This window comes from Periophthalmus magnuspinnatus, chromosome 24 (assembly GCF_009829125.3).
Source record: "Periophthalmus magnuspinnatus isolate fPerMag1 chromosome 24, fPerMag1.2.pri, whole genome shotgun sequence".
Classification (NCBI taxonomy): Eukaryota; Metazoa; Chordata; class Actinopteri; order Gobiiformes; family Gobiidae; genus Periophthalmus; species Periophthalmus magnuspinnatus.
Window position 1 is genome coordinate 4,080,097 of NC_047149.1, and position 24,210 is coordinate 4,104,306.

General features: G+C 45.2%; 2 protein-coding genes across 3 annotated transcripts in view; both read right to left on the reverse strand.

Moving 5' to 3' along the window:
- Nucleotides 1–7,148, reverse strand: part of sobpb (sine oculis binding protein homolog (Drosophila) b) — a 66,012-nt gene extending 58,864 nt beyond the window's left edge. For both annotated transcript variants that reach the window (XM_055232218.1, XM_033991395.2), the window contains exon 1: nt 6,795–7,148. In XM_055232218.1, the coding sequence (XP_055088193.1) occupies nt 6,795–6,887 (93 nt within the window). In that variant the 5' untranslated portion in view covers nt 6,888–7,148. The remainder of the gene's footprint in view (nt 1–6,794) is intronic.
- Nucleotides 1–24,210, reverse strand: part of LOC117393204 (microtubule-associated protein futsch-like) — a 299,761-nt gene that overhangs the window by 34,810 nt on the left and 240,741 nt on the right. The window lies entirely within an intron of this gene.

Sequence of the window (24,210 nt, forward strand, 5' to 3'; positions counted from 1 at the left end):
CCAGACTAAGACCAGACCAGGACCAAACTAAGACCAGACCAGGACTAGACTAAGACCAGGACAAGTCCAAGACCAGACCAGGACCAGTCCAAGACCGGACCAAGACCAGACCAGGGCCAGACCAGAAACAGATTCAGACCAGGACCAGACCAGGACCAGACCAGGACCAGACTAAGACCAGACCAAGATCAGACTAAGACCAGACCAGGACCAGACCAAGACCAGACCAAGACCAGAACAGACCAGGACCAGACCAAGACCAGACCAGGACCAGATCAGGACCAAACCAGGATCAGAGTAAGACCAGACCAGGACTAGACCAAAATCCTCCCCCTACTACTACTATCACTACTATTACTTCACTAGTACTACTTCACTATCACCACTGATCGTACAACCACTGCTGTACGTTACTACTGTCAACAAAGAGAAATTTTACTATTACTTCTATTACTACTACTACTACCACTGTTACTAATGTTATTGCCACTACTGCTAATGTCTAGGTAATTATTAAAGTTGTTGCCCAAAAAAATATTGTTCCATTTATAATATATTGAACAATAAGTTGGTATAGTACTTATCGTGCCCATGAGCAAGACACTTCAACCACCTTGTCTACTTGTACTTAGGCCTGTCACAATAACACATTTTGAAGCACAGGCCTATGTGTACTGTGTAACTGTAGTGCGTGAGTGACTGGTGGTGGTGATGGCGCAGATTGGCAGCCTCCGTCCTATCAGTCTGCCCCAGGGCGGCTGTGGCTACAGAAGGACAACATTGTGTCACTCTGAGAGGCTCCTCGGGCCTGTAAAGCACACCTCAAATGGCAGGCTATTACTGATATAACTATAAATAAATGTTACAGCAACTCTATGTACAACACGTAATGTAATACACGTAGAGCATTTAAGACAGACACTGCGGGGGAAAAGGAACAAAAATATAAAGAGATCAACAATCCTTCAGCGTGATTAATCAAAATCAAAAGTTAAAGAGGGGTATTTTACTTCTATGGGGTATTAACTGCTGACACATAATATATTTAGATCACCGTGTTACCGTTTATTGTTTTGAAAATGCTATATTCACCCAAAATGACGTATTAAGCAAACCAAAAACCAGAATAAGACCAGGACCTGACTGGAACCAGACCAGAAAATGCTATATTCACCAAAAACAACATATTAACATGTTTTATATGTCTTTGCTCTCCGTACTAAGTCTCCCCCCTTCAGAGTCCCTGGTGATCCTGGTCTGGTCTGGCCTGGCCTGGTCTGGCCTGGTCTGGTCCTGGTCTGGCCCTGGTCTGGCCCTGGTCTGGTCCTGGTCTGGTCCTGGTCTGGTCCTGGTCTGGCCCTGGTCTGGGCCTGGTCTGGTCTGGTCTGGTCTTAGTCTGGTCCTGGTCTGGTCTTAGTCTGGTCCTGGTCTGGTCCTAGTCTGGTTTTAGTCTAGTCCTGGTCTGGTCTTAGTCTGGTCCTAGTCTGGTCTTAGTCTGGTCCTAGTCTGGTCTTAGTCTAGTCCTGGTCTGGTCCTAGTCTGGTCTTAGTCTGGTCCTGGTCTGGTCTTAGTCTGGTCCTAGTCTGGTCTTAGTCTGGTCCTGGTCTGGTCCTAGTCTGGTCTTAGTCTGGTCCTGGTCTGGTCCTAGTCTGGTCTTAGTCTGGTCCTGGTCTGGTCCTAGTCTGGTCTTAGTCTAGTCCTGGTCTGGTCCTGGCCTGGTCTTAGTCTGGTCCTGGTCTGGTCTTAGTCTGGTCTTAGTCTGGTCCTGGTCTGGTGCATCCCGTTAATAAAACTACTGCACATCACATCAGGTTTGTTAAGTTGCTGTTTACAGTTTTGTGTCATGTTTTTGTATATTTGGGAGCGTGGGTGATGAACACTTGTGGGTGGAGCCTTGTACAGAGTCTTACAGTTAACCGTAAGAAGGGTTCAAATAGGGCTCAGGAGAGATCTCTAGATTACTCAAATATGCATGAATGACATCTAAAACCTGATGAAGGAACATGCCTGATATATAACATGATTGTAGTGTCTTGTCTTAAACAGATGTGAGTCCATTGTTGTGTTTTAAGGTTTACAGTACTCGTGGGAATACTGTGTACAAAGTTAGTATGTACTAGTACTACAGCTGCTGCATCACGTGCTGTTTGTGTCCACAGTAAAGTCATGTATAAACAGCACTGTGTGTTTGAGCCTCTGCTCCAGTCTCCTCTTCACTCCTCCCACATGTTGTTTTAGCTCCATCCAAAAACATCTGCTTAAAGAGACAAGGCCAAACCGGGACCAGACCAGGACCAGACCAGGACCAGTCCTGGGCCAGACTAGACCAGAACCAGAACCAGACCAGGACCAGACCAGACCAGGACCAGGCCTCGGCCAGACTAGACCAGAACCAGACCAGGACCAGACCAGGACCAGACCAGGAACAGGCCTGGACCAGACTAGACCAGAACCAGAACCAGAACCAGAGCAGGACCAGGACCAGGACCAGACCAGGACCAGACCAGGACCAGACCAGGACCAGGCCAGACCAGGACCAGGCCTGGACCAGACTAGACCAGAACCAGAACCAGGACCAGACCAGGACCAGGACCAGGACCAGGACCAGGCCTGGACCAGACTAGACCAGAACCAGAGCAGGACCAGGATCAGACCAGGACCAGACCAGGACCAGGCCAGGACCAGGACCAGACCAGGACCAGACCAGGATCAGAACCAGAACCAGAGCAGAACCAGACCAGGACCAGACACGAACCAGACCAGAACCACACCAGAACCAGACCAGAATCAGACCAGGACCAGACCAGGACCAGACCAGGACCAGACCAGGACTCAGGCAGGTCGGGTTTCACGTGTTTGGATTCAAATTAGTGGCGCTGTAACAGTACACCTCCCTGAACGTCGCCGCGGAGACCAAACCACGCACACGAGCCGTTCACATTTCCGTTCTCACAGATTTTGTAAACTTAAAGAAACATTGGGGAATATTTTGTAAGATTAAGAAATGGATATGATTGTTTAAATATGGGAGGTACTGTTGGGGCTCAAATATTTTGTATTAGGTAGTACTATAGTATCACAACTTAAAAATTGTACATCTACTGCTACTACTCCTACCACTACTACTACTATTAGTACCACTTGGCTAAAATAACTTCAGCTGATAATAGGCAACTTCATTTACCACTACTCCTAGAACTACTTCTGCTCCTACTATAGTAGTACTACAGTAGTATTAGAACTGCTACAACTAATACTGATGTATAATTTTACTAATTTGGAACAAATGCATTACTGCTACTATTGCTAATATTAAATAGATATACTACTACTACTAATGGGTTACTACTAGGCTACTAACCTATAATGATAATGCAGTAACTACTCACTTCACATCAACAACAACCACTACCACTACTACAGCCTAAGGCTACTACTACTACTACTACTACTACTACTACAGCTGTCACTAAGCCTACTACTGCCACTACTATTACTTCCACCAACACCATTACTACTACAACTACCACCACCACCTGGGCTACTACTAAGCTACTCAGTCATGGTGATAATGGGTTAACTACTTGCTTCACATCAGCAACAATTACTACAACAACTATTACTACCGTACAACTGCCACTACTACTGCTACTACTGGGCAACTAAAACTGAACTTGGGCTACTGCTGCTACTACTATAGTCACCAAGCTTACTATTACTACTTCTACTGTTACCAAACCTACTACTACTACTACTGTCAACAGGCCTACTACTACTACTACTACTACTACTACTACTACTACTACTACTACTACTACTGTCACCAGGCCTACTACTACTACTTCTACTGTCATCAGGCCTACTACTACTACTACTACTTAATACTGTCACCAAGCCTACTACTATTACTTCTACTGTCACTAGGTCTACTGCTACTACTACTTCTACTACCACCACCAGTACTACTGCAATTACTGGGCAACTACTAAGCTACTAACTTGTGATGATAAACTACTTTAACTGCACTACTACTACTACTACTACTACCACTACCACTACTATTACTACTACTACTACAATCACTATCACTAAAGACTACAATCACTATCACTAAACTATTACTACTACTACTACAGCAACTGCTACTACTACTACTATTTACTACTACTGCTACAACTGCTGTTGCCAGTACTGGGCTACTACCAAGCTGCTAACTTACGATCATAATGATGACAGAGTAACTAATTTAACTGCACTATAATCACTTTATATCAACTACTATATCTAGTACTGCCACTGATATTACTACTCATATTAATACTTCAACTATTACTGGGCTACTACTGTGCTACTAACATATGATGATAACCACTCACTTCACATCAACAAAAACTAAAACTAGTACTTCTGTCATTACTACTACTACTGCTGCAATAGCACTACTACTCGCACACAAACTGCACATTTCCCGTCCCGGAGAGAGGATTCATTTCTTGTATAAAAAACTGCGTGTCGTTTTAGATTTTCAGTCCCGGGTTGAAGGCTCCTGGCGTATCCCGTTGCACACCGCAGTCAGCCGTCTCAAATAGCCTGCGTCCCAACCCAAACAAAAGACTATCCCCGCGTATCCAAGCACCCAGTACTGCAGAGGGAGGTACTGCGAAGTCAGGCCCTGACCAGGCAGGTAGTACTCGTAGAAGTAGTAGTTCTTGTTGTGATTTAGGTCATTTCTGTGCAGTTGGAGCAGTTGCCCAGTAGTAGTAGAAGTCGATGCAGTAGTGGCGGTAGTAGTAGAACTAGTAGAAGTAGTAGTAGTAGTAGTATTAATGGTGATAGTGAAATAGTAATGTAGTAGTAATAGTAGTAGAAGCAGCAGCAGTAGTAGTAGTAGTAGAATAGTAGTAGTAGTAGCAGCAGTAGTAGTAGCAGTAATAGTAGTAGTAGTAGTAGTAGTAGTAGTAGTAGTAGTAGTAGTTGTTGTTGTTGTTGTTGTAGTAGCAGTAGTAATAGTGGTAGTAATGGTGGTGATAGTGAAGTAATAGTAGTAGAATAGTGGTAGTAGTAGAAGCAGTAGTAGTAGGATAGTAGTAGTAGTAGAGTAGGAGTAATATTAGTAGAATAGTAGTAGTAGCAGTGGTAGTAGTAGTAGTAGTAGTGGTAGTAGTAGTAGAAGCAGCAGTAGTAGTAGCAGCAGTAGTAGTAGTAGTAGTGGTGGTAGTAGTAGTAGTAGTAGAATAGTAGTAGTAGTAGAAGCAGCAGCAGTAGTAGTAGTAGTAGTGAAATAGTAGTAGTAGTAGCAGTAGTAGTAGCAGTAATAGCAGTAGTAGTAGTAGCAGTAGTAGTAGTAGTAGTTGTTGTAGTAGCAGTAGAAATAGTGGTAGTAGTGGTGGTGATAGTGAAGTAGTAGTAGTAGAATAGTGGTAGTAATAGAAGCAGTAGTAGTCGGATGGTAGTAGTAGTAGTAGTAGAATAGTAGTAGTAGCAGCAGTAGTAGTAGTAGTAGCAGTAGTAGTAGTAGTAGTAGCAGCAGCAGCAGCAGCAGTAGTAGTAGTAGTAGTAGTAGTAGTAGCAGCAGCAGTAGTAGTAGTAGTAGTAGTAGTAGTAGTAGTAGTAGTAGTAGTAGTAGTAGTAGTAGTAGTAGCAGTAGCAGCAGCAGTAGTAGTAGTAGTAGTAGCAGTAGCAGCAGCAGCAGTAGTAGTAGTAGCAGTAGCAGCAGCAGCAGTAGTAGTAGTAGTAGTAGTAGTAGTAGTAGTAGTAGTAGTAGTAGTAGTAGTAGTAGAAGAAGAGGCTCAGGGGGAGGTGTGGGCCAGTCTGCTTTTTGAGATTTCTCATCTCAGAGAAACTCAACTATTACTTCTACTATACTACTACTGCTGCTACTACTACTACTACTACTACTACTACTACTACTACTACTACTACTGCTGCTGCTGCTGCTGCTGCTGCTACTACTGCTAATGCTGCTACTAACCTACTTCTACCACTAGGCTATAATAAATTCTGCTGATAGTGGTCAACAACTCAACATCAGTAGTACTACTATCACTACTACTTCTACTACCACTATTACAGCTACATTCATGTGGGGTTGCATTAAATAAAGATATCGCTATCGTGCCAAATGTGGACAAACTTTTACGCATTGAACTTTTACGCACGGCGCGCAGTGTTTGTGGAGGAGCGCAGTGTGTGTGGAGGAGCGCAGTGTGTGTGGAGGAGCGCAGTGTGTGTGGAGGAGCGCAGTGTGTGTGGAGGAGCGCAGTGTTTGTGGAGGAGCGCAGGGCAGTGTGTATGGAGGAGCGCAGGACAGTGTGTGTGGAGGAGCGCAGGGCAGTGTGTGTGGAGGAGCGCAGGGCAGTGTGTGTGGAGGAGCGCAGGGCAGTGTGTGTGGAGGAGCGCAGGGCAGTGTGTGTGGAGGAGCGCAGGGCAGTGTGTGTGTGGAGGAGCGCAGTGAGGGGAGGACGTGTCCCACATCTGGACACATACATGCGCGCGCTCGTTCGGATACATGCACGAATGGGCCACAGCTGGTCGGACTTGGCGTCACTGAAAGTTAAAGGACACCATCTGGGCACGTCGCCTGACATGTGCGAACTCTCTCACGCTTTAGACGCAGCAATAACACAAACACGGACTTCTGCTGAATAGTTGGCGTTGGTGTGTGTTACTGCCTGTGGGACACAGGGGGGTATTCATGCGCTGCCTCTACATGACAGCTCCGTGCTTTGATTTGTGCGCCTGAGCTGTGACCCCGCTTCAGCCGGGCGCGGGCTCGGGGTCCCGCACAGACTTACCTTCATCTCCTGGTTGAGCTCCCTCTTGACGGGGTGCGCGGGCTTCCTGCTGCGTTTATTTTCCGCGGGTCTGCCTTTCTCCATCTCGGGCATAGTCCCGCTCTGAAGTCCAGACCCTGCTCGGATCAAAGTCTCGCGGGCTCTGATAGTTGTAGTATTTGAAGTAGTAGTAGTAGTAGTAGTAGTAGTAGTTGGCTTGTTAGTAGAATAATAAAGAGTAGTTTGGCGCGGTCCAGTGTGGGAGCTGTCACCGGGGCAGCGGCTGTCATGCCCCTCAGCGGCCGCTCGTCCCTCCTCCTCCGCGGGCGGACAGTGCTGTGCGCTCGGCTCCACAGAACATGCTCCTGGTTCACTCTCCGCTGCTCTGCTGTCCCTCCGCCCGCGCGCTCAGGAGAAGGGACGGAGCGCACTTCCGGACGGACCTTCAAAATAAAACCCCTAAAAATGTTGTGTTGATCTTCAAAACAGCAGTAATTGGGATATATATACTACACTTTTAATCCGAGCACTTTAGACAAGACCAGGCGACGTTTATTTGTACATTAAGATCACTATACAAACAAATACAAACATAAATTATGATCTTCAAATGAACTTAACAGAAGCGTCTGCAGTGATGCGCTCCCTGTATCAGAGAGTCAAAGGCTCTCGATTTACGGGTAAATCTACGTTTTTACCCTCACCTATGATCCCTGGTATTAGTCCTGGTATTAGCCCTGCTTTAGTCCTGCTTTAGTTCTGTTTTAGTTCTGGCTTAGACCTCTTTTAGTCTTGGTTTAGTCCTGGTTTTGTCCTACTTTAGTCCTTTTTTAGACCTGGTTCAGTCCTCATTTATATCTCTGGTCCTACTCTCACCTATGGTCATGAGCTTTGGAAAATGACCAAAAGAACAAGACTGCAGATACAGCTGGTCAAAATGTATTTCCTCCGCAGGGTGACTGGGCGCTCACTCAGGGTGAGGAGCTCAGTCACACTGGAGGAGTTCAGAGTAGAGCCGCTGCTCCTCCACGTCTAGAGAAGCAGCTGAGGTGGCTCAGGCATCTGTTCAGAATGTCTCTTGGACGTCTCCCTGGGGAGGTGTTCCAGGTATGTCCCACCAGGAGGAGACCCTGGGAAAGACCCAGGACAAGCTGGAGGGACCATGTCTCTCAGCTGGCCTGGGAACACCTCAGGATCTCCCTGGAAGAGCTGGACGACATGTGTGTGGAAAGTGTGGGAGTCTCGGCTCAGACTGCTCCCTGCATGACCTGACCCACGCTAACCAGCAGAAGATGATGGATAAAATTCACCTTAAAAGAGAAAAGTACAGAAAAAAAGCTGAGTCACATGTAGCTCAACAGTAGTGCCTCTGCATTTGAATCTGCTGGTTCCACTGTTACCACTGTTATCACCATGACGACCTCAGGTGGTGAAGTAGAAGTACACTACTCTGTGTTTTTAAAGTTCATAAACCTTCAGCAGACTGAAGTAGCTCTTATCCTGTCAGCACACATAGGCCTACATCCTTTTATTGTGAAAGCCTGGTCCTCTTGTTTCCTGTCCCCCTCCTCTCTCCTCCTCTCTCCTCCTTTCTCCTCTTCTCTCTCCCTCTCTCCTCTCTCCTCCTCTCAGAGAAAGGAGGAGAGAGGGGGAGACAGAAAGCTGAGAGAGAGAGAAGGGAGAGATTACAGAGACAGAACAGAGAGAGAGAGAGAGAGAGAGAGCAGAGTGGAAGAAGAGAGGAGAGAGTTCATTTTACAGACAGAGAGAGAGAGAGACTGCTCTCACCTCTCTCCTTTGCTATCCCCCTCTCTCTTCTCTTCCCCTCTCTCCTCTTCTCTCCCCCCTCTCCCCCTCTCTCCTATGCTCCCCTCCTCTCTCCCCCTCTCTCCTCCTCTCTCCTCTTCTCTCCTCCTCTCTCCTCTTCTCTCCCCGTCTCTCCTCTTCCCCCCTCCTCTCTCCTCCTGCCTCCTCCCCTCTCCTCCTCTCTCCCCTCCCCCCTCTCTCCTCCTCTCTCCCCTCTCCTCCTCTCTCCTCTCTCCTCCTCTCTCCTCTCTTCTCTCTCCTCCTCTCTCTCCTCTCTCTTCTCCTCCTCTCTCCTCTCTTCTCCTCTCCCCCTCTCTCCCCCTCTCTTCTCCCCCCCTCTCCTCCTCTCTCCCGTCTCCTCCTCTCTTCTCCCCTCTCCTCCTCTCTCCTCCTCTCTCCTCCTCTCTCCCCTCTCCTCCTCTCTCCCCTCTCCTCCTCTCTCCTCTCTCTCTCCTCCCCTCTCTTCCTCTCTCCTCTGTCTCTCCTCTCTCCCCTCTCTTCTCTCTCTCCTCCTCTCTCCTCCTCTGTCCTCCCCTCTCCTCCTCTCTCCTCCTCTCTCCTCCTCTGTCCTCCCCTCTCCTCCTCTCTCCTCCTCTCTCCTCCTCTGTCCTCCCCTCTCCTCCTCTCTCCTCCTCTGTCCTCCCCTCTCCTCCTCTGTCCTCCCCTCTCCTCCCCTCTCCTCCTCTCTCCTCCTCTCTCCTCCTCTCTCCCCTTTCCTCCTCTCTCCTCTCTCCTCCTCTCTCCTCTCTTCTCTCTCCTCCTCTCTCTCCTCTCTCTTCTCCTCCTCTCTCCTCTCTTCTCCTCTCCCCCTCTCTCCCCCTCTCTTCTCCCCCCCTCTCCTCCTCTCTCCCGTCTCCTCCTCTCTTCTCCCCTCTCCTCCTCTCTCCTCCTCTCTCCTCCTCTCTCCCCTCTCCTCCTCTCTCCCCTCTCCTCCTCTCTCCTCTCTCTCTCCTCCCCTCTCCTCCTCTCTCCTCTGTCTCTCCTCCTCTGTCCTCCCCTCTCCTCCCCTCTCCTCCTCTCTCCTCCTCTCTCCTCCTCTCTCCTCCTCTGTCCTCCCCTCTCCTCCTCTGTCCTCCCCTCTCCTCCCCTCTCCTCCTCTCTCCTCCTCTCTCCTCCTCTGTCCTCCCCTCTCCTCCTCTTTCCTCCTCTCCTCCTCTCTCCTCTCTCTCCGGGTTGCCTCTGTGTTGTAACCCCACACTGGTCCCTCCTCCTGGCTGTGTGGATCAGTTTCAGGAGGAATGCGCGGAGTGTGTTTTATCCGTGCAGGCACAGTACCAGCGCTGTGCGCCGGGCCCAGCCTGGAGCCGCCTGGAGCCGTCACATGTGCCCCGGGCATCTGCTCCAAGGACGTGGACTTTACCGGGGTCTTGGAAAGTAAAACATAATGGTCGCTACTTAAAGCCCCACTACGTAACTTTTTAGCCAAAGTTTTGTTTTGGATGTTTTTTATAGCACCACATCTCTGTAAACCTGCTGGTTTCCATGGAAATAGTGTTCCTTTGAGAGAAAGGGAAAAAGAGAGAGAGAAGGAAGAGCGAGAGCAGAGAGACAGAGAGAGAGAGAGAGAGAGAGAACAGAGTAGAAAAGTAAGAGAAGAGAGAGGACAGTGAGTGGGAAAGAGCGAAAGAGGAGCAATAACAGAGTAGGGAGAGCAGAGAGAGGAGAGTGGAAGTAGAGAGAGAATGGTGAGCAGGAGAGAGGGACTGAGTGAGTGAGTGAAAGAGGAGAGATAACAGAAAGCTTAGAGAGAGAGAGGGGAGAGATGACAGAGACAGAACAGAGAGAGAGAGAGCAGAGTGGAAGAAGAGAAGAGAGAGCTCATATTACAGACAGAGGGAGAGAGAGCAATACTTTGGAGATCAGCATTTGTTGTTGGTTTATTCTGATCCGTGTGATTATTTATAAGGACACAGCTGTGACAGAAGAGGGCTATGCTAACACAGCTAACACCGCTAACCACTGTTTATTATTATTATTCAAGCTCCTATATTACACAAAAGTGACTCATGTGAGCTTTAAGATATTTTATGTAACACTTTATTATTAGTCTGTTACATCTCCAAAGCTCAAAATGCTCTATTCCACTTTGTGATGTCATCAAGTGGTAGTTTTCAAGTTAACAGCTATTTTTTTACCTTTAGTTCAGTAGAGATTGGCAGTTCCGGGACTGAAATGATCCAAATGTTTCTAGTGAAGGTGTGTGGAGTTTAAAAACACAGTGGAGCACTTTCTGTATTACCACATGATGACATCACAAGGTGGAACAGAGTGTTTGAGGGAAGAACTCATCCTAAATCTGCAGGTTTGTGTGTTAAACATGTGTGAATGAAACAAAACACAACTCCAGGTCTGTTTGTGATGAGGAAACAACATTAGAACAGATATCAGAAAATAGCATTGTGGACTCGCCTTTCCACAGATTTGACCTCCATAATAAGTTTCAGACTGTGCTGTGGAACATTCCAGGAAAAGAAATACCATCTCTATGGAGACAGGAGTGTAAGTGACACCTACCTGAAGGGGAGAAGTGTCTTGCTCAGTGGCACAAGGGCAGAGTGAAACAGTGCTGCCACTATTTTACGATGTTTAAGCACATGCAGGCATCTATCCATCTGTCGTTCTTTCTATCTTCTCTCTCCCTCTCTTTTCCCCCTCCCTCCTCTCTTCTTCTCACTTCCTCTCTCTCATCCTCTCTCTCTTTCCCCCTCTCTCCTCTGGTCTCCTCACTTCATCTGTCTCCTCTCTCTTTCCCGTCTCTTGTCTCCTCATTTACTCTCTCTCTCCTCCTCACTTTCTCTCTCTCTCCTCCTCCTCCTCTCTCTTTCCCCTTCACTGATCTCCTCACTTCCCCTCTCCTCCTCTCTCTCTTTCTCCCGCTCTCATCTCCTCACTTACTCTCTCTTCTCCTCCTCTCTCTCTTTCTCCCGCTCTCATCTCCTCACTTACTCTCTCTTCTCCTCCTCTCTCTCTTTCTCCCGCTCTCATCTCCTCACTTACTCTCTCTTCTCCTCCTTTCTCTCTTTCCCCCTCTCTCCTCTCCTCACTTACTCTCCTCCTTCTCTCTTCCCCCTCCTCTCTATCCCTTCTTCCTCTTTTCCTAATCCCTTTCTCTCCCCTCTTTCCATCCTTCCTCATCCTTCCCCTCCAGCGCTGTTCTCGGTCTTCTTTACCCTTCCCTCTCATCTCCTCTTCCTTCTCTCTCTCCTTCCCTTCAGCATGCAATGCTCCTCTTCCTCTCCCCTCTTTTTCCTCTCTCCTCTTCCCTCTCTCCCTTCCCTCCCGGTTACAGCGCTTCTGTCCCTCACCCCTTTTCCTTCTCTCTTTCCCCCTCACTCCCTCCATCCCCCTCTCCAGGCTTCAGTGCTCCTTCTCCGATCCCTCCACCCTCTCCTTTCTACCCCCCTTTCTCCCTCTCTCTCTTCTCTCCATCCATTGAGTCTGCAGTGCTCCTCTTCCACTCCCCTCTCCCTCTTTCCTCTTCCTCTCCCCTCTTCCTTCTCTGTTTCTCACCCTCCTCTGTCACCCTCTCTCCTCCTCTCCCTCCCTTGAGTCCGCAGCACTCCTCTCCCCTCTTCCTTCTCTCCCTCTGTCCTCCTCTCCCTCTCCCCTCTTCCTTCTCTCCCTCTTCCCTCTTCCTTCTCTCCCTCTCTCCTCCTCTCCCCTCTTCCTTCTCTCCCTTTCTCCACCTCTCCCCTCTTCCTTCTCTCCCTCTGTCCTCCTCTTCCTCTCTCCAGTCTGCAGCGCTCCTCTCCTTCTCGCCTTTTCCTTCTCTCTCTCTGCCCTCCTCTTCCTCTCCCCTCTTCCTTCTCTCCCTCTGTCCTCCTCTTCCTCTGCCCTCCTCCTCCTCTCCCTCTTCCTTCTCTCCCTCCCTCCAGGCTGGAGTGCTCCTCTCCCTCTCCCCTCTTCCTTCTCTCCCTCTGTCCTTCTCTCCCTCTCCCCTCTTCCTTATCTCTCTGCCCTCCTCTTCCTCCTCTCCCCTCTTCCTTTTCTCCCTCTGATCTCCTCTCCCTCTCCCCTCTTCCTTTTCTCCCTCTGTTCTCCTCTCCCTCTCCCCTCTTCCCCCTCTCCCTCTCCATGCTTCCTTCTCTCCCTCTCTTCTCCTCTTCTTTTCTCCAGTTTGCAGCGTTCCTCTCCCTCTCCCCTCTTCTTCCTCTCCCTCTCCCCTCTTCCTTATCTCTCTGCCCTCCTCTTCCTCCTCTCCCTCTCCCCTCTTCCTTTTCTCCCTCTGTTCTCCTCTCCCTCTCCCCTCTTCCTTTTCTCCCTCTGTTCTCCTCTCCCTCTCCCCTCTTCCTTTTCTCCCTCTGTTCTCCTCTCCCTCTCCCCTCTTCCCCCTCTCCCTCTGTTCTCCTCTCCCTCTCCCCTCTTCCCCCTCTCCCTTTCTCCTCCTCTCCCTCTCCACCCTTCCTTCTCTCCCTCTCTTCTCCTCTTCTTTTCTCCAGTTTGCAGCGTTCCTCTCCCTCTCCCCTCTTCTTCCTCTCCCTCTCCCCTCTTCCTTCTCTCCCTCTGTCCCTCCTCCAGGCTGGAGCGCTCCTCTCCCTTGCGTAAACAGTAACCGGAGCCGGTGCGCGGGTCTCGGATGTCGGCCCCTCGCGCAGAGCCGGTGCGGGGGACACCGGATCCGGGCCCGGGGTTTGGGAACGGCGCTTATCTGATGTCTCTCCGGTTCTCACATCTGCGCCCGGCGTCACGTGGGAGGGAAAAATAGATGAAATAGTCCCTCGGAAAGAGCGGACGTACACTTTTGGGGAGTGTTTGGGGTGTTACGTTACGCGTTCACATCTGGAGACGGTTAAAAGTGACGCGCCACGTTGTCTGTTTGTGTTCCCGGTTTAAACAGACGGACGGACGCTTCTCACTGTTACGTTTGGAGATGACGTCAACGTGTCCGGAGGAGTCAGGGGCGCGGTGCAGTGTGGAGGGGTGACCACCAGAGGGCAGTATGTGGGTGCGTGTGTGTGTGTGTGTGGGGGGGGGGGGGGGTGTGCCGGGGTGTGCGTGTGCGTGTGTGTGTGTGGGTGTGTGTGTAATGTTAATGTCCAAGTTCAGCCACAAGATGCCAGCACAGAACCAACACATCTTCCACCAAAATGCATTGGTTTCTAGGATACTGGAGTCAGCGCAGGAGACGTGGCTTCGTGCGCAACTTCGTCAAAACAGTCTGCAGCGTCTCAGATCATCCCTGTCAACAAAGTCTGAGGGGTCAAATTTATATTTTGCATGGTGTTGCCATAGCGATGCCTCAAAAACCCATATTATTCCATTTCAGTGCATCTGCACTTCTGTCTTTTGATTTTGTTTAGTGACATGTACGGCCCGAAGCCGCAATAAAATTGACACAAGCGGCAAGTTAGTGCCACCCACAGGGAGCACTGGGCAACACTGAGGGCAAAGCGCAGCCTGCGAGGCCTGTTTGATGCTGCTTGCAGGTTTGATTATTTGTATTTCTTCTTTTTTTTGTTAGGCCCAAGCCCCTACAGGGCATAGGGCCTATTGTATGAAGGTACAATTGTTTAAAAAAGTTTGAATGTGCAAATGTTGATTTGTACACTGGAAAATACTTTTTTTTTTTTCACTTACAAATTTTGTTTTATGCTCACAACTTTTACTCGTACAAATCTGAAAATTAGGCTCTCACAAGTTTTGAGACATTCGTTACGCCAAGTTGTTGCTTCACCCAATGAGTCAATGTGGGCGATGACATTTTAGCAAGAACAAATATGCATATCCCATACCTATGGCATGGGTTGTTAGGATACTGGATTCAGGGCAGGGGGCGTGTATGCACTCATCATTGTGGAAGCTATAGGCCATACGCCCTGTAGAGGCTTGGGCCTAAAAACATGAAGATGTGCCCAAATTTTTGACTGGGAGTGTATCATAATGACTAATAATAATTGCATGTGTTGTAACTGTAATTGACAGAACTGAGGTAGACCTGAATGACCTTTGCATTTGACGCACTGTGCTGCAAAATTTTATTATATGTAAAATCACATCCAGTTTGATATTTAGCAAATTGTTAAGTAAATAGCCAGTAGGTTTCATAGCACATTAATGCACCTGAGCAGCACCTTATAAATCCAATGACCTGGCATTTAGAGGCACATCTCTACAAGTTAAGAATCAAACAGAAACACCATGCTCTTCAACTTCATCCTCTTTCTCCTGCCACTGGCCTGGTCTGCACAACTTGGCAAGTATTTTTATATTCAGCGACATGTGGATTGGTACACAGCTCAGAAATATCACCGGACGTTCCATCTCGATCTTGCACCTATTAGTAATGAGAAAGACACTAGTCTCCTCCAACAACTTGCTGGCTTCTCTACTAACCAAATCTGGCATGTTTGATGCTAGTGTTTCTAGGAGGTTCGTGGGAATGTTGCTAAAAGTGGTGAAGATGGCTTCATGGAGGGCATCCACTGTCTGGAACTGGTGTCCATTTTTGTAAACTTCCCTTGCCATCCAACCCCAAATGTTCTCAATTGGATTTAGATCAGGGGAACATGCAGGATGGTTCAAAAGAGTGATGTTATTTCTCTGGAAGAAGTCCTTTGTCAGGGGGTGTTGTGAACTGCAGCATTGTCCTGTTGAAAAACCCAGTGATTACCTCACAGACGATGGCCTTCAGTCATGAGGGATTCCCCCTGCAACATCTCCACAGCCAGCTGCCGTTTGACACCTCTGCACAACCTGAAGCTCCCCTCCACTGTGCCATGTAGAAAACGTCTCAGGTGGGATCTCCTTGTCATGCCAGTAGCTATGACATTCAGACATTTGCAACACCGAAACATAATAAAATAACGGTGACACACTACTACATGGGGGGAAAAAAACTAATTTAAAAATCCCTGTTTGTTTAATTGAAGTCTTGCGTCAGAGATGTATTAGATTGCGATCAAAATGAAGCTACAGCCTACACAGACAGGACCAGCAAGAAATGTTCACTGTTAAATCTATACATTTATTCCTCTCATTCTAGACAAATAAAAGGCTAATTTTGAGCATAAAAACTGTGTCAACAAATTTACCAAGTATTGTGCAGCTTTGGCCACAAGATGCCAGCACAGAACCAACAAATCCTCCAAAATGCAGTCTGTCTTTCTTCTTTTTTTCACTCACTTTGATTCAAATTGAATAGTTCAGTTTAGACCACTTAGTTCTTGAAGAATTTGATCATTTCATTTATACCAGTCTCCAATCTTTGCTCTACTTATTGTTAAACGAATAGTATTAATGCTATTTATATTAATTCTTTCAATCTAAGGTAACGTCCTGCGTTGTCATGGCAATCAAGAAAATCAAATTCAAATTTCTGTTAAAGGGTACACCACCTGCTTGTTTCTTTGGACACATTATTGCTTTGATTAGAATGCTCCCTAGTATGACAGCAAACTTAAACTGAATTTTTTAGCACTTTAAAAAAGCCATAATTTATAATGTTAAGATAGCTGAGTTTTTATACTATGTAGTTTTCCAGGAGCATGTAGCGGACTTCCCACCAGAAAAGTTACATAATGCCCTTTTAAATAAACTGTACAAAAAATATTTACATTTGTATAACCCTTAAAAAAAACATAATTCCAAATCACAGTTCTTCTCTTTATTGACAGATTTCCAGACATTTTTTCAGGGTACTCTTCTGATCAGCTCCATCTTGTTTTTCATCTTCATCTTCTGGAGACACAGTTCCTCTCGTCAGCTTCAATATGTCACTTCTGATCATCACTTCACATCACTTCTTCATTACCCAGTCACCATGAAAAAAAAAAGAGACAGAGGTAAGACACTGAGTAAATATTCAAAAGCAGCTTCTATGGAATGAATACTATTTTCTTACCTCATGTTTGTGATCAGCTTCATCACATCACTTCTGATCAGTTCTTGTACTTCATCTTCTGGAGGCACGTTTTTCTCGTCAGCTTCATCAGATTACAGGACCACAGCTGTCCCCTCCAAACCAGTCACCATGGAAAAAGAAAGAGAGAGTGTTAAGACATTAAGTAAATATTCAAAAGCAGCTTCTATGTAATTATTATTTTCTTACCTGATGTTTGTGATCAGCTCTCATGCTTCATCTTCTGGAAACACGCTTTTTCTCATCAGCTTCATTAGGTCACAGGACGAAATCTTGCCCCTCCAAACCAGTCACCATGTGAATAGAAAGGGAGAGTGTTAAGACATTAAGTAAACATTTAAAAGCAGCTTCTATGGAATTATTATTATCTTCTTACCTAATTTTTGTGATCAGTTCTTGCACTTCATCTTCTGGAGACGTGTTTTTTTTCTCGTCACCCTCATAAGATCACAGGACCACAGCTGGCCCCTCCAAACCAGTCGCCATGTAAGGACAGAAAGAGTGACAGTGGTAAGACACTGAGTGCACATTCAAAAGCAGCATCTATGCAATTATTATTTTCTTACCTAATTTTTGTGATCAACTCTTGCGCTTCGTCTTCTGGAAACACGTTTTTTTCTTGTCAGCTTCATCAGATTACAGGACCACAGCTGGCCCCTCCAAACCAGTCACCATGTAAAAATAGAAACAGAGACAGTGTTAAGACATTAAGTACACAAAAGCAGCTTCAATGGAATCATCATTTTCTTACCTGATGTTTGTGATCAGCTCTCATGCTTCATCTTCTGGAAACACGCCTTTTCTCATCAGCTTCATTAGATCGCAGGACGAAATCTTGCCCCTCCAAACCAGTCACCATGGGAACAGTGGGAGAGTGTTAAGACATTAAGTAAACATTTAAAAGAAGTTTCTATGGAGTTATTATTTTCTTACCTAATGTTTGTGATCAGTTCTTGCACATCATCTTCTGGAGACACATTTTTTCTCGTCAGCTTCATTAGATCACAGGACCACAGCTGGCCTCTCCAAACCAGTCACCATGGAAAAAGAAAGAGAAACAGTGGTAAGACACTGAGTAAATATTCAAAAGCAGCTTCTATGGAATTATTATTATCTTCTTACCTAATTTTTGTGATCAGTTCTTGCACTTCATCTTCTGGAGACGTGTTTTTTTCTCGTCACCCTCATAAGATCACAGGACCACAGCTGGCCCCTCCAAACCAGTCACCATGGGAACAGAAAGGGAGAGTGTTAAGACATTAAGTAAACATTTAAAAGCAGCTTCTATGGAATTATTATTATCTTCTTACCTAATTTTTGTGATCAGTTCTTGCACTTCATCTTCTGGAGACGTGTTTTTTTCTCGTCACCCTCATAAGATCACAGGACCACAGCTGGCCCCTCCAAACCAGTCGCCATGGGAACAGAAAGGGAGAGTGTTAAGACATTAAGTAAACATTTAAAAGCAGCTTCTATGGAATTATTATTATCTTCTTACCTAATTTTTGTGATCAGTTCTTGCACTTCATCTTCTGGAGACGTGTTTTTTTCTCGTCACCCTCATAAGATCACAGGACCACAGCTGGCCCCTCCAAACCAGTCGCCATGGGAAACAGAAAGGGAGAGTGTTAAGACATTAAGTAAACATTTAAAAGCAGCTTCTATGGAATTATTATTATCTTCTTACCTAATTTTTGTGATCAGTTCTTGCACTTCATCTTCTGGAGACGTGTTTTTTTCTCGTCACCCTCATAAGATCACAGGACAACAGCTGGCCCCTCCAAACCAGTCACCATGGAAAAAGAAAGAGAAACAGTGGTAAGACACTGAGTAAATATTCAAAAGCAGCTTCTATGGAATTATTATTATCTTCTTACCTAATTTTTGTGATCAGTTCTTGCACTTTATCTTCTGGAGAAGTGTTTTTTTTCTCGTCACCCTCATAAGATCACAGGACCACAGCTGGCCCCTCCAAACCAGTCGCCATGCAAGGACAGAAACAGAGACAGTGGTAAGACACTGAGTGCACATTCAAAAGCAGCTTTAGTAGAATGATTTTTATTTTCTTACCTAATGTTTGTGATCAGTTCTTGCACATCATCTTCTGGAGACACATTTTTTCTCGTCAGCTTCATTAGATCACAGGACCACAGCTGGCCCCTCCAAACCAGTCACCATGTAAAAATAGAAACAGAGACAGTGTTAAGACATTAAGAAACACAAAAGCAGCTTCAATGGAATCGTCATTTTCCTACCTTATGTTTGATTATTATTATCAAAGTCAAATACTTTTTAAGTTCACATGAATTAGAATAAAACACCTAAATCTAATTATAGATACAAACACAGTACTTAATTAACCAAAAAACAAAACAAAAACATGTACATAATGTCTCAAGCAAAACAACAAAAAGGGAGAAACAGGGACTGTCCCACCGACCCACGAGTCAGTGAACACACCCAGACCTCGAGATACAATCATTTGGAACAGTCAAAGTCATTATTTCTGAACAGCCTCCAATCAGACTGTTTACAAAGGCTTAGAATTAATAATTAAAAAAAACTACAACAAAAAGGGGAGAAGCAGGGACTGTCCCACCGACCCACGAGTCAGTGAACACACCCAGACCTCGAGATACAATCATTTAGAACAGTGAGAATCACTATTTCTGAACAGCCTCCAATCAGACTGTTTACAAAGATTTAGAATTAACTAGAAAAAAAAAACAAAAACAAAAACAAAAAACAAAAACAACAACAACAACAAAAAGAGGAGAAACATGGACTGTCCCACTGACCGGTGAGTTTGTGAACAAACCCACATCTCCAGATACAATCATTCACATTCACAGTACAAGTCAGTATACGTACAGTCTCCAAAGAGACTGTTTACAAATGCTTACAGTAAAATTGCTATTGGATTTGAAATGGTGTATTACCATCAGACAGTACAGTTTGTGTCCATGTATTTTTATTATTCATCCACAATTATTATGTGTGGAGTCAACATTTGCTCTGTATTTTAACTCACCACGGTGTATTAGGTATTAATTATCTGCACAATATTTGCGCTTACACTTTGTATAAAGGCTAATATTGTGTGTGGATTACTACCTGCTCAAAGAACAATAGACTGTTAGAATACACCAAAGTCACATTGGAAATACAATGTAATATGACTACAACTACTACTGTCACTACAAAAACAACTTTTTTTTTTGTTTGTTTGTTTGTTTGTTTTTTTGGGGGGGTATTTTTTGTATTTTTTGTATCACACAAATACTAATTAGTCCTTAGTAGTTGTACTACTAAGTACTATAAAGCACACTGTCACCTCTAACCCTCCTATGCCCAGAAAAGCACACATTTAAAGTAAATGCAAGGTGTACTATGCAGGACATTCTGTCAAACTTTAATACTTAAATTTTGTGAATCAATTAGTACCCACTTTTTCAATACAAAATAACCTGAGGCCCAATCACATAATACATGTTATGTGTGGCCATGGGCTCTGTCCCTATGTTTAAGAATCGCTCAATGAGATCACAGCCAATCACAAAATGTTATATTTTGTCATCAGGGTTTCTTAAGTTTTTATGAAATCCTATATAATAATCCTTGCATTTCTTTATTACTTAAAAACTATAACGTTTCACCTCTGACCCTCCTATGCCCAGAAAGTACAAGGTGTACTATGCAGGAATTTCGGTAAAACTGCAATACTCAGATTCAATTCAGAATAGTAGTTACACAACTCAATAATTTAAGGTGTTTGTTGTTTTATGAAATCCTACATAATATTCCTTAACTTCAATCTACTTCTTTTAAAAATCAATCAATCAAGAAATCAAGAAATAAATGGGATGGTGGGCCTGGTGGAAAGTGGTAAATGTCGCTGCATTGAGCCAAGCTCTGAGTCTCAGGGGCTGAGTTCAGTCCTCATCTGACTCAGAGTCTTGGAGTCTTGAAGCTAAACCAAAACCACTCTCACCTCTGACCCTCCTATGCCCAGAAAGTACAAGGTGTACTATGCAGGAATTTCGGTAAAACTGCAATACTCAGATTCAATTCAGAATAGTAGTTACACAACTCAATAATTTAAGGTGCTTGTTGTTTTATGAAATCCTACATAATATTCCTTAACTTCAGTCTACTTTGTTTTAAAATCAGTCAATCAAGAAATCAATCAAGAAATAAATGGGATGGTGGGCCTGGTGGAAAGTGGTAAATCTGCTGCATTGAGCCAAGCTCTGAGTCTCAGGGGCTGAGTTCAGTCCTCGTCTGACTCAGAGTCTTGGAGTCTTGAAGCTAAAACAAAACCACTCTCACCTCTGACCCTCCTATGCCCAGAAAGTACAAGAAGTGCTATGCAGGAATTTCGGTAAAACTGCAATACTAAGATTCAATTCAGAATAGTAATTACACTAAACTCAACAAGAAGAGGTTATGTTTTTATCATAAATGTTTGTTGTTTAATGAAATCCTACATAGCATTTCTTAAATTCAAACCACTCCTTTTTAAAATCAATTAATCAAGAAATAAATCAAGAAATAAATTGGATTGTGGGCGTGGCTGAAGGTGGTAAATGCCGCCGCAGTGAGCCAAGCTCTGAGTCTCAGAGGCTGAGTTCAGTCCTCGTCCGACTCGGAGTCTTGGTGGAGGTGCCGGTAGAACCTGAAGCCTCCGGAGGTGGAGGGGCGAGGCTCGGGGGAGGAACCTGGGTCGGAGGAGGAGAGGTGTGGCCGCTTGGAGCAGGGGACTTCACTGTCTTCATCTCTGCTGCGCTTGCGTCCGCCGAGGGGAGCAAAGTCCAGAGCGGGACCCGCAGAAGGAGAGCAGGAGGAGAAGCGCAGCCGCTTGGAGCAGGGGTCTTCTTCGTCTTCATCCCTGTCGCGCTTGCGTCTGCTGAGGGGAATGACGTCCAGAGCAGAAACCACAGGAGGAGGGCAAGGAGCAGGAGGAGAGCAGGGTGCTCGCTGCTGAGGAGAGGGGGTCGGGGCACGACCCTCTGGCTCCACAGCTTGAACAGGAAGCCCCCTCCAGTTCACAGACCACAACTCCAAGGCTCTGATGAGGAGACGCTCCTCTTCGGTCTCTTCTTCCTCTTCGTCCTTCTCCTCCTCTTCCTCTTCAGAGACACTCTCGAAGCCAGAGTCGTCACTGGAGTCCTCTTCATCAGACGACCCAAGTGCAAGCCTGTAACCACCTACACCTAACTCACCTAGGTCGTCCTCGTCCGAGGAGTAGAGGTCTGGACGCTCCTCCTCCAGAAAGTCTGGACGGTCCAGAGGGTCCTCAGGCTATGCAACAGGTTTGACAATGTTAAACACCCTTTAAATTGTAGCTAGAGTAAGTCTACCACAGGACTACTACCACAGGCTCTAATGACTACTACTACTACTACTACTACTACAACTAGTACTACTACTACTACTATTACTACTACTACTCACAGCTATACTGCTGGTGTAATGCGTAACAAATGTAGTTTATATGTGCAATGTTTAATTTTTTTCAGATAATAATAATTTTATATTTAATCCAATTACATAATTATCATGATCTTATATTGCAATAACTTCATTGCGCAGTGGGAGAAAGGAGGGAGCTCAGAACCAGTCTTTATAACCTCCCTATACCACCTAATGACCTGCGCTTCCTAACACGCCGCTGTCTATGTCTATGGCTACTACGCACATTTTGCACATCAGGAGTGGCAAGATTGGGCCCCTTGTCTTACTCTGATAAGATTTTGGATTATTTGGATCTCCTAGGCCAGCCCAAAAGATTTAAAAATGGTGCACATCTTTTGATATAATTACAAAAATTCCAAATATTATATAATAGCCCGTGTCTTCAGAGTCAACAGACATTAAGTGTGTGGCAGTAGCAAAACTCTCAGGGGGTTCAAGACTACAGAAAGTTTGGGACTCATAATCTCTTTGGTCGGTGCTATGTGTTTTCTTAAAGTGCTTAGAGTCTGGCCTTTCCTCCTTTGCACAGTCAGCTACATAGACATTCATACTAATTAGCCTAACTATATGGTATGTTAAAGTCATCTAAAACAAACAAACCCCACAGAGAAGGCTCAAATTAAAACAAAACAACAGCGTTGCTATGGAGATAAAACAAGCATTTTTTAAACATTCTATTTTAGAACTGCTGACCGGCGCCATTTTGTTTCACAAAAATTCACTCCCATCCTGATGAATTTCGACGCCCACAAAATAAAACACACCTGATTTCCCATAAATGTGACAATAACTCTTGATTTAGTACTCGTGCTGATATATTTAGACCAGTTTCACCAACTATTCATCATTATCCAAACTGAAATCTTCCAGTAAAAGTCTCAACTTATCAAATGTAGCTGTCAATTTTCATAAACTTTGAAAACTACATTATGTTAGCAGCTATGTAGCATGTGGATACAACTGTTCTTAACTCATTAAGTATTTGGGCTATTTTGTTAATAGTTACCATAATGGATCAAAATTGATCATAACTAATCATAATTTAATGATATTTGATTGTTTTTACCTCCAGGGAGGAGACCCAAGACTCCATGGTGTGGCGGGCGTACCGGCGTGCCAGGGGGGAGTAGCGAGCCATAGCGATGAGCGTTTTCACACTTTCAAAAGAAAAAAAGTGATATCAGAGAGTTAGTAAGTGTTGTGACTATGTTTTACATCCCGCGAAGAGATGAATACCAAAGTCACGTACAGTTGTCCGCTGAGTGTTCAAGTAAGAGTGAGCGCGTTCAAGTGAAAGTGAGCGAATGAGCGGAGCGCAGCCCTTTATATAGTGTGCTGGGTTACTATGGCACCGACGCACCGCCTGACCGTGCGTCAGTATTTGTTTTCATCGCAAATGTAAACCAACTTTACATTACATTACGCTTTCACTTATGCTAGCCCTAAAAGTAGCTCACTATTTATAGTAAAAGCCAAAAGTAAAATCTGTCAACTGGACAAAAAAGTTGTAGGAGTGAAAACGTTTTGGGGCTCATCCAAGCCGCTTCTTCAGTTCTGGTCAGATTACCGGTAGATACTGCCTTATATCTATCTGAAGGGAGGAGCTAACTACACTGAGTGTCCACCAGCGGCTTGAATGAGCTACACATTTCTTGTAGCATGCATTCTTACAGTGAGCAGGCTCACTTCTTCATAGATTTGAGGTGTAACTTGGCCTGGTGCCACCAGATGCTTGTCTCCATGGAGATAGCCAAGCTTATGGCGATATTGTGAAAGTCCGACCCATCGGGCTGCACCTAGAATTTCTGAAAAATGAACAGAACCAATGCCAAAGAATCAATGCACTGGGCTGATATTCTTAATTCCTTTATTCATTTAAAAATATTTTGTAGAAATCATTTCTCAAGTTTTTGTCAGTGCAAAATGTGTTTCAGTTATGTAGAGAAGAGCGACCTCCAGAGGACCAACGGAGAAGTGCGGCTGGTGATGGAGAGTCAAATGGACCTGTGCTTCTCAAAGGTGGACACTGTCCTCTTCATCCTTGATCAGCCTCAGCGCTGTGCTGGAATATAAAACCTCACTGGAAAATACCAAAGGCATTGTTTATTTGGAGATAAGTTAATAAGCTGTTAATAAACAACTTTTTCAAGAACTAAAAAGAGATGGGTATTGTGGCATCAAGACTGCTCTTCTTTAGGAGAGGCTTGATTACCGCAGTTTTCAAAGCTCTCGGGAATGTTCCAGATTGAAGTGACATGTTAATTATGCAAAGTGTTGAGCACACTTTAAATATCTAGT